This window comes from Pecten maximus, chromosome 8 (assembly GCF_902652985.1).
Source record: "Pecten maximus chromosome 8, xPecMax1.1, whole genome shotgun sequence".
Taxonomy (NCBI): Eukaryota; Metazoa; Mollusca; class Bivalvia; order Pectinida; family Pectinidae; genus Pecten; species Pecten maximus.
Window position 1 is genome coordinate 38757009 of NC_047022.1, and position 11683 is coordinate 38768691.

The 11683-nt window shown below is 36.6% G+C and overlaps 1 protein-coding gene across 1 annotated transcript; it reads right to left on the minus strand.

Moving 5' to 3' along the window:
* Positions 1–245: 245 nt before the first annotated feature.
* Positions 246–10870, minus strand: LOC117333455. Its single transcript, XM_033892756.1, has 4 exons — positions 10775–10870; positions 8746–8991; positions 3260–5845; positions 246–3226 (listed from the first exon to the last, which is right to left on the minus strand). Exons 2-4 carry the CDS (start codon positions 8968–8970, stop codon positions 2336–2338), a joined length of 3702 nt encoding a protein of 1233 aa, XP_033748647.1. The 5' UTR covers positions 8971–8991; positions 10775–10870; the 3' UTR covers positions 246–2335.
* Between the last annotated feature and the right edge of the window lie 813 nt (positions 10871–11683).

Genomic DNA, 11683 nt, shown 5'->3' on the forward strand with positions numbered 1-11683 from the left:
TACAAGTGTATACCTATACGTATACCTTGTTGATATAGTGTCTATTTTTTTCTTCTTCTATTAATACTAACTAGATCTGATGCAGATGCCTGTGGATAGAGGTTATTTTAATTTCAATGTCATATTACAACTGTTTCTGACTAAATTTCATTGCTAATTCATAATTAAAATACATGTTGCCTTGATCATCTACAGCCACATGAACAGCTGGACGAGAATGAAAAAATAACAATTCTTACTGTAAATTAGATTCAGATTAAATTTTACTGTGAATACATAATCTACAGTATACAGGGGTATCATTATATTTACAACATATGAATAACATAAAAACTTGTTATAGTTTCCTTCAATAGCTAAAAGAATATGACTAAAACAACCGGCCATTCTAATATAAAAGTATGAATATATATGCACCCTGCGTCTAAATAATGTAACCATGCATTCCCTTACACAAGTTGACATTATCAAACGTGTCCTCGATTACACGAATTAGTGTAACTGTGTTCCCTTACACAAGTTGACGCTATCGAACGTGTCCTCGATTACACAAATTAGTGTAACTGTGTGTTCCATAACTACACAAATAAGCATTAGTGTACATGTGTACCAAAAATATAATACAGTCATTGCTAGATCATGCACTGATCAGAAATTAAAGTAACATTACAAACTTGACTGAAACGATACTGCAACAATTGCACACTGTACTGTATTATTGAAGTAATATCAAACTATTATCAGCTCAATAAGTATCACACTGTCATGTATACCCCAAAATATATACCACTTTGATTATCAAAGGTCAAGGTCATTCGACAACTTGGTAACCCTTCATCCCCACATGTTAATTAATGGCCCAATATAACATATTATCCAGACTCACTGAGTAGCTATATATATAGGGCCTCTTTGTTGTCAAGAATAAGTCATTTAAAAACCTTTATTACATTTGACCCCTGTGACCTTGAAAGTCAGCCAAGGTATTCATTTAAATAAATTTGATGGCTCTTCTGTATGCAATGACTCAATATCATAAACCTCGTGAAAACTTTACCTTCATTCCTTTCATACTTTTATTCCATCACCTTGAAATAAGGGGATTAAATGCTTGCATTGGAATATAGAGTAAAACAATAGATTATACATATCAAATCAAAATTAAAACCAGGAAATTGAACTGCTGTATAAAATTCCCACCACGAATTAAAACACATAGGAATCATATGAAAATGAATTAGCAAAAATGTGTGCATGTATACATTTTCATAGGGATATGGCTGTATATCCCATCAAAGTGAAATAACCAACCTTTTTCTTAGCAAACATATGCATGCATACATGACTAATACACACCGGTATTTATGAAGCGAAATCCAACACTGATAACATGATGTACAATTTTGATTAAAAGTGGAAAAATATCACTATGGGGTTGGAGCTTGGCTTCTAATTTCTGTAACACTGTCCTGTACCTTTCTAACAGAAATCTTCTTTTTCTGGTTTAGCTTATAGATCATATAGGTCAACATTATATACATTTACATGTACATATATATATATATATCTATACAAAACAAATCTGTATGCTGAGATTACAAAAAACGTCCAATGGGCATGCATCACTCAGCTGATATTCACATCTTTGATGATTTCAATCAATCCTGGCTTTCAATAATCAAAAGAACCAGTTTGTATACTTTTACAAATTTCACCCATTGATCTTGAATGGGTCAAGGTAGTATCTTTTGAATAATTACTGGGCATCTCTTTATTCTATATATGATTTTCAGTTGATCAGAAGATGTCATTTGAATTTTTTAACAAATTTGAGCCCTAGGCCTGTGACCTTTGATATGCGTCAAGATTATTTCTTTTCAGAAAATCTGCCGGGCATCATCTCGGGAACCTTCCAGCCAAGTACATGTTTATTATCAAGGTAATTTCGTTTTGTAAACTTTATTGGGTTTCATCTTAGAAATCTGAGCCAAATATCATGATTCCAGGCCTTTTTGGTTTTGAGAAGAAGTCATTTAAAGCAAAAAATTGATGCCAAATTAAGACAAACACTGGACAGACAGATACCACATCATGGCATATACTCACTTGGCCCTTTTGGACACACAAGCTCAAATATAACACCCAGTAAAATAAAAATATCATTCTATAAATACGTACACTTGCTTGAAGAAAAACTTGTGTTCTACATGTACATCAGAGAGCAGCTGGAGCACAACAAATGTACAAGGTATAATAAGGCATAGGTACTTGACTAAAAGGTACCGGACATTCTTTGTCATACACCATGCATGCTGGATGATAAACAGTTACATTCCTAATTATTATCTTCTAAAATAGCTTCAATTGTTGCTAATTTTTTCTTAACAGCAACATCTGGTAACATTTTCTTTCTGCGTTGCCGTGGGTCCAATCCATTTCTGATAGCTCTCCTGAGCCTCATTTTGGTTTTAGCAGGAGGTACAAGTAGACTTTCATCAAACATGATCGAACGACGATATCTTTTCTTGCTATAAACCTGCTCATCTGAGGGAGCCTCATATATTGTTTCCCAGATTTTTGGAGCAGGTCTCTTAAAGTTCTTGTTTTTGTAAATTTCCTCAACTGTAGGTTCATTTTTAATGAGTTTCCTTTTACGTGCTATTTTTGTTTTAGAATCTTGGTTATTTTGAGTATTTCCGTGATTATCACTGACATCTTGTAACACAGCTGTCGTGGATTTGGACTCCTCCATTTCTAAGGGTGACATCGGAACATCTTCTGTCGCGTTGTCATTTTGAATTTGTCTGTAGATTTCTATAGATCGCCTCTGGATACGTGAGCTCTTTCTTTTTGGTCTCTCCAGCAGTTCCAGATCCTCTAATTCTGCCACCAATGTATCTTTGACAATTGTCTGAACATCCATCTTCCTAGAATCTTCTTTCTTACCAATATCTTTCTCCGGTTCATTTTCCATGGTGAAGGCAAGAGTGTTTTCTGTTTTCCCAGAGATTTCATCTGCTGACGTGGTAATTGAATCAACATATACTTTTGTTTGCTTTGTCAGTTTCTGTCCATCCACAGATTTTCTTGGTCTACCTCGTTTCTTTGGAGGTGGATTAACCACTGGCTCTGGTTCTTCTATTCCCAAATATTCATCTAATGATTTCAGATCTTCAGCAGTTAGCACTTTAATGCTGTCAGCACTTTTCTGTTTACTTTCCGAAATGTTGTCAGCACTTTTCTGTTTACTTTCCGAAATGTTGTTTTGCATGTCTGTGGAGTCCTTCGAATTCACAGATTTGTTGTTGAATTGGTGTAGTGTGGAGGACTTCTGAACCTCATCACCACTCTGTGCAGAAAGATTTATATCAGACATCTCTTCAACCACAACTGGAGGAATAAAGTTTGTTGATTTCCGTGGGCGACCTCTTTTCCTAGCTACATTTACTGATGGTAAGTCAGATTCATTTGATACACGTGTTGAAACAGACGCGCTACACATTCCAGATGTGATCTTGCTGGACACAGTTTTCTGGGAGGAACCTTTATTTTTAACTTTTCTTACTGATGGTAAAGTAGACACATGTTTATTTTCCACACATGCTGGAAAAGGTTCAACACTCACAGTAGACATTACCTCATTTGACACATTTTCAAGGGAACTGGCCACTACAGTTACAATTTTTAGAGGACAAGCATTTGCTTCTCCAGATGTTGATGCATCTGTTATTCCAACATTCATTGATACTAAACTCTGCTGAGCTAATGAGTTACCCAAAGACTTTCTGGGATGTCGTTTTTTCACTTCAGTTCCAGATGATGTAAATACAGCCTTTCGTAATGCATCATTGTCTGATGACTTCGATTTTTTCGGTTTACTGCCACTCTCAACACAATCGTCTGTAGAACAAGTATCAATGTCAGAAACTGTATTCAAACTGAGCTTATTGACACTTTCTGATAATTCACATCTTGCCGACTCATGACTGACAAGCCCTGTAGACTTTCTCCCAGTCCTTGTATGTTTTGTTTTAACCATTCTCACTGAATCAGGTTCTTGTTTTGGTGTGATGGAGGTATCTATGGGGTCAGTGCCGATTTGAGGTGAACTAGATCCTAACGAGATACTGTTAACCTCTTGTTGTTTTCCAGGTTGTGAGGCCAAGTCTGTGATGTTGGCCACTTGTACAGGTTTAGGATCAATGTAATCAAAGCAAACCTCCAAATGTTGTGTGATGACTTCCCCTGAACATCCTGGGGTATCACTCTGTAAACTAGTAATCATTGTCTGTCTATTTGAAACCTCAGCAACTCCAACAATTTCCGATTTAGAATAACTCTTACTTTTTACAGTTTCGTCAGTTGTGTCTGTTGATGAACAAAACTTCTGATTCGCGTAGGCATCAGACGTTTTCGCCAGTTTTTCACAGTCTATATTTTGTACTGGAGAATGTTCACTATTATGTACATGTGCTGGCCTTTCGAGTTCAACGTTTTCACACATAAAACTGTTTACTCCATCTTCTTTGTTCAGCGTTATCACAGACAAAGAAGATGCATTTTTTATTGAATCAGGCCTATCTAAATTCTGACACGATTTCTTTTCTGACAAAATGTTACTAGATACATTTTCTGCCTCTCCAAAACTGACTATATTGGAGTTGCCAGTTGTGACAACTCCTGTACATGTATCGGAGCTATGTCCAGATCTAGAGGAGACAACTGCACCCAAGTTTTTTTCTGTAGATTTCACAATCGCTGCTGCAGTTTCACTTGAATTAGTTAAAGCACTTCCAGGTTTTATAGAGGTGAAAGAATTGTCTGAAGAGGACATTTGATTGCTCCGATCACTATCTGGACTATTTCTAACAGCATGTGCTAGCTTCCCTGCCAACGACCTACATATGGACAGAAATCCTGATGTCTGTTCTTTAGAAAGAACTTTAGTACTTGAGTTAGATTTTGACTTTGACAACTTTTTCTGTGTTGATACCAGAGTCTTTAACTTCCTACCAGCACCCGGTGTTTTATCAACATTTCCATCAATATCAGATACTATGGTTTTCTTACAGGTTTTCCAAATATCTTCATCATCATCATCTGCATCAACTCCCACGTTTGACCTTGTGATCTTGTCTGCTGGTGTCAGATAAATTGGGGAAAAAGTAGAATTTGGACTTTCACAGTCTGGTGGAGAAATGTTCTTGAAAATGGGTTGAGATGGAGAGTATGGGGTTGAATTTGAGGTAGAATCTGATAATAGTTGTCTTCGTTTATCAACTGGTGTCATACAGCTAGAGGTAAAGTGTTGTGTAGACCCTGGTAAAGCTCTATCTACTGGAGACAACATAATCTTACTTTCCTGGGCAACGTTAGCACTGTCTATTTTCCTGGCTCCAAATGAATTGTGATCATGTTGTGGTGTTGAGTTGAGATGTTTAAATGCTCTGCCGATATTGTAATCACTGGCCTCGAAACATGGTGATAAGCTAGCAGTGCTATTGTCACTTGGTAAATATTCAGAATTGTGAGCTGAACTACAATCATTTTCCTGCCATGGAAGTGGACTCTGTCTTTGGGGTACTATATAACTACCTGAAAGGCGAGTACCGTTGGTCTCGGGACTGTTATTCATATCCCCAGTCCTGGACAGTTCCATACTCAAGTGTTGTTCACTCAGCTCAGGCTCAAGTTCATTGAGCACACCAGGAGATTCCAATCCATCAATGACAGACATTATTGGGAAATGGACATTGGATTTACGTCGGTTTCTTCGCATCACCAATTCTGCCATTTCTGGTGAGTCAGTGTTCATCCAGACACTGCCATATTGGTTTTGAGAGACCTGAAAAAATAAAACAAGCTGTTGATTATTTCTGATCAGACATGTTCACATACATGATTTTTAACAAAATATTTTCAAAAATTTATATACAGTACTAGTGGAACCAGGGGTTTATAGAGGCTTGCCCGCAGAGAGATCAGAAAAATTGGCTAATAGAAAAAGATTTTTTTACACATGACAGATTGTTGGAATTGTTGAGTTTTTCATTTTATTTTCCTTATAAAACGCTGAAAAGTGATATTAAAACCTCATTTTTTAATATTATTTAATTAATCGCAACCTGCAATAAGTCCCCGCTATAAAGTGGAGTCTAATTTGATTGACACATCAAAGAAACAAGCACGTGCACAGTGCCGCACAGTGATAACTTCAAAGGCAGCGGCGATTTACAAAGAAGATTTGCTGTTATATTCCATACATTTCCCTCTCAGGTTGAGTTTTAAAACGTCTTTTAAATACATATTCTGTAATTGTTTTCAAGAAATAAAGTCGGAAAGCCTCTAATTTTGTCACATAGAAACGTGTACTTAAGTTTATTTAGTGATCGGAGATGTGCCGTTTACCGGTCCGTCTGCGGGTAAGCCTCTTTAAATACAATATATATGTACAGTCCTCTAATTTCCATATCCATTTTGATATAATCTTGACCTTTGCCAAAAAAAAAACCTTGGCCATTCAGGAAAAGTACAGTACATTGTAAATGCACATATTCTGACAAACTTAAAAGTTTATCACATGTACATGTACAGCACAATGATGAATTGGCATTCAATATATTATTACGACGTGCCATATGCATACCGTAATCTGGTCGGGCTGCCAGAATGGCCAGACCAGCAGCCCTGTACATGTGTGGGCTGCCGACATTTTCAGTCAAATGTATCATGTCCAGCTAAATATTTGTTCATTCACTTCAATAATCTTATTTTCAAAACTTTTTTTCATGAAACCCTTTGGTGTAGACCTAATATTTCTATGCTCAGAATGAACTAGAATGCAGGAAACTGCATCTAGAACAAGAGGCCCAATGGACCTGTATCGCTCACCTAGCTCTACAGCAACTTTGAAGTTGATTGAGGTCATTTCTACAGATACTATGCTGATTACCTCTTTATTCAAATATCATAGCAGGGCATCCAGTAGACCCTTGAGAGTATGTTTTTGACTCGCCAAATTGAGATCCGACTCTTGGGTTCGAAGTGACATGTCTATTTGACATATGTTTTGACCCTTTAGATTTCTCAGAAATAGTGATTTGACTTCTGAAAATGCTAAAAGTCAAGGGTCAACTGGATGCCCTGTCATAGTAAGCTAGGTTTATTAATTCATATTAATAAATTTTCTAGTCCTTCATTCCAGCATTCTATTGACCTAATATCAGGTCTCGGAGGCTCTTGGCTATCGCAAAATTATTGTTTACAGATTTAAGCCGATTTCCCCCCTGTGACCTTGAATGTAGGTCAAGGTCATTTATTTGAACAAAATTAGTAGCCCTTCACCCCAGCATGCTAAAAGCCTAATATCAAGTCCCTGGGCCTCTTGAAACTCTTGGTTATTAAGGAGAAGTCAATTGAAGATTGTAGCCTATTTGAACAATGTGACCTTTAGTGACCTTGAATGAAGGTCATTTATTTGAACAAACTTTGTAGCCCTTTACCCTAGCATGCTACAGACCCAATACCAAGTCCCTGGGCCTCCTGGTTATTGAGAAGAAGTCTTTTGAAGATTATAGCCTATTTGACCCATGTGACCTTGAATGAAGGTCAAGGTCATTTATTTGAACAAACTTTGGAGCCCTTCACCCCAGCATGCTACAGACTCAATACCAAGTCCCTGGGCCTCTTGGTTATTGAGAAGAAGTTGTTTGAATGGAAAAGTTGACGCCGGACGCCGCACCACGGCATAAGCTCACTTGCCCTTCGGGCAGGTGAGCTATAATGACTGCCTCATTCCAAAACCTGACAGCCCAGCAGTCTTTCAAGGTGATTAAGTTAGTGTAAATCCCTGCATAAGGCTAAACTCACTGGCTATTTGGGCCGGGTGAGCTAATAAAAGTACAAAAGGCAATAATTCTGTAAGTAACTGTTGAATCAGTCCCTATGTCTAGTCCATTCCAAGATCTGATTATTAATTAGTCTCCTACTGGTTAAACCCACCTCATCTGTCCACTCAGTTATCTGCACTTTTCTCAGCCATGATTCAAGGTATGATGGTGAATCTTGGTATATAATTTCAGTATGAGAAGCTACAGATCAAGTTAATGTTTGAGTTACAGAGTTTTTGGGTCATGGTTACTATTTTTAGTGGGGACTGGTAGGGGACATATGTATTGCTATAGTAATACGCTCATGCTTGTTGATATAAGGCTGGATACATAGTTTCATCAAAACCCGTTCATATCCAAGTAATTGTGTTCACAAGAAAAAGTTAATACACAACGCTGGACGAAAGGGGATGACATGTATAGAGCCTTTGACTCAGGTGACCTAAAAATATAATTTGTGCAATGTTTCCAGTGCGATAACCACTAAAAGATGTAGGTTTGCAATACTTAAGTAGGTTTCAATTTAGGAAAAGTTGATGAATATGTAGGTTACAAATGCCGTGATGAAGCATAAAAGTTTACTATTTCTTGAGACCAGTTAAATAAACATTAATATTGTTCCATTGTTGTAAACATCAAGTTAAGGATTAATCAGGATTTAATGAGATAAGGAGATGGTTATTGGAGAACTCAGTTTAGGTTCATAGCCATGTTAAAGTTTGAAACGGTTTAACAGTAAAGTTAAGAGAAGTCAGAAGAAATATATAAGGCCAAACATGTACACTTGAACATTCAGTATCAATTAAAAACAAACCAGAGGTGTGTAAGTTCATCCTACCCATAACTCGGTTTTTACCTGCAAGTTCTTTGCTTCAGAAGGTTTTCCCACATCACTAGTCATTGAAGCAATATCCACATCTTGAATGTCATTATCTACCAAACATATGCCATCTGCCTTGTCTTCATCACTGACTGGCCCTAAACCATGTATATGTGACTTTCTGCGGATGCGCACAGATCGTCGTTTCTTTGACTTGGTGACCTGTTTGGTCCCTGGTGTTTCCAACAAGCCCAGATCCATAATAGGTAATGACTGTCAAATCTGCAATATCAAAAATGTGTGTCTTAGATGTAAAGCAACTAGAAATAACTACCTACATTTGATTCTAAAAATATTTTTATTTTAGCCGTAGCTACATCAAATCAACAGTGGCCAAGTACTATGACTCGGTATGTTAGAATATTAATTCAATCTAAAATTTGGAGGTCCTGGGTTCAAGTGCCAAGTGTACGTTTTATCTTCTGTATCTCCTAGCTGTTACTAAATTAACATACTAGTACTATGACCCATTCTTATTCCAACATGGACGCCTTGGCAAGCTGATACCTGAACTAGTGTCATTTTTTAAAAAGGATGGAGGAATGAAGTAGACTGGGCTGATCTTGATCATGATTGCCCAGTAGCAATATAAGTCAGTAGGTAGTTGTGTCCCTGTCAAGTTCCGGTGGTACCCATGGCCAGATTCAAGTCATTGTAAGGATTGAGGTGCATGCAGGTATAAGTGCTGCACACTTTATGGACAGCATATGATGGGTGAGCTTTATTGAAACAAAATAGTTTCAAGTTTGTGACAAGTTTGTATCTTAAAAGGATATCAAGCCACATGGCCAGATTTAAGAAGATTCTAATTTTTCAATTACAGAGAATTTTGTGATTTTAATATATTTTCAGCTGAGAGAACTCCCAACGAACTACAACTTAAACTATCTACCAACCACAAGGCTTCTGTTGGTACTAATTGTAATAATTTCTGGTTGTTTTTTGTGAGGCCCTCTGTCAATTCTAGTGTGTTGTAATTTGGAGATTGGTTATTTGTAGAATGACAGAAACGTAATTTTGATTTATTTCACAACAATTGCAAAACAATAGCACAAATGGAAGCATGAGAGGGGTCATATGGAGTACCAAGGAAAAATTTGCATGGTTGCGCGATAGTTGACATATATACCATATATCTTTTCACATCAGATGGGAAATTAAACCCCTACCTCCAAGGTAAAAGGTGAGCTTATTTTGTAATTATGGAGTAGCAGAAGAAAATTTATATATATGAATATATACTGGAACACAAGACCTCCAAATTAAAGATAAAGCAATTATATAAACATCACAACCAATTGAGCTACCACGTCATCAATGATTAGCCCCAGTCTGATGTGTTTAGGTCAAAACGAGGTGGATCAATTATGTTGCTCTTACTGTATGTGTTGTAAGATGAACTTGTTTTAGCAACTTGTAGCCTAGGAGAAATATTTTTAATTTCGACTGTATCAATAAAATTTTGTAGGAGCGATACATTATTATATAACCACAGTATATATATGCAGTCAGAATTCAAGAACATACAGGGAATATATATCAAGGTGTTCTAGCACCGCAGTCATGGGAATTCGATTTCATTAATGTTACAGTAAACTTTTACCTAGAACCTTAATAAAATGAGAATCATTTAATGTGTGCTAGCGGTGAATAACAGAATGTCAATTTTACACTTAAAATAGGCCTAGATCTATTTACGACAACAGCAGTCACAAAGATTGATCAAAATACAGATCTGTAACAAATGCGAATGGACCATTTCATGTCAACACTTTATTGCGTGACATAGACCTATATAAAATCTACACTACACTACAGTACTGCTTATTTTGCTTGAAAAATAGCAGGAACCATAAACCCGAGACAATCGGGTCGGACTGAGGGCAGATGACTGTTTTCTTCAATATTGGATAGTACCATAAGTTAATCACTTCCGTACAAAATATTAGATCACAGCATGTCGGATCACAAACACAACTGGCAGAATTTAAATCAAAAATAGTACCAATCTGAAAATAAACACAGCATCTTCTTGGAACATGGTTTCCGTTTTTGAAATCTCCCACAATTATGCAGCCAATGACTTGCACCGAACTCTTGGCGCACGCGCAACGAAAGCTAGAAATGAAAGTACGTGGTACTGTCGTAAAGCTAGTCAACCAATCTTCAAGCGAATTTTTCCTAAATAAGATTATCTCCCCTGACTAGAGGCCTGCTGCAGACATCATCGGAGTCACACATACTGTATTCGTAGTGGACATTGAATTCTTACCGAAAAGATCCTTAAAATTAAATAAATAAGAGATTAACATTTATATTTGAACTACTCACATTCAACGCCTTCTCTCTATTTTGATTGTCCAAGCCACAGGTATTTGGGAACATTATTATGACGCTTTTAATAAAAAGGTAACGTTTTAGACGGACAAATTATTGTATTACAATCGCACCTCAATTTCTAAAAAATATATATCTTTGCCTTATAATGTATATGTGCAGGCCTCATATATATTTTTAGCTCATCTGCACCGAAGGTCCGGTGAGCTTATGTCATGGCGCGGCGTCCGTCGTCCGTCAACATTTGCTTCAAATAATAATAATAATAATAATATAATAATAATAATAAAACTTTATTTCACGAGGGTTACATATTTAGTACAGTACTAATCTTACATATGGCCCTCACATAAAACATGAAGAAAACAAAAAACATTCATTTTGACAGCAATACAAACATCGTAACTTTTTTGTCAATATTTCCTTCACACATTCACTCACTCACACAAACACGTCTAATTAAAAATCAAAACATATTAACAATTATTTGTTAATCATTTACAAAAATACTAGAGCGACAGTAGCATGTGGAATGTTGAAAATATACCTAGTTTGATAATGTCAATAAATTAAAAAT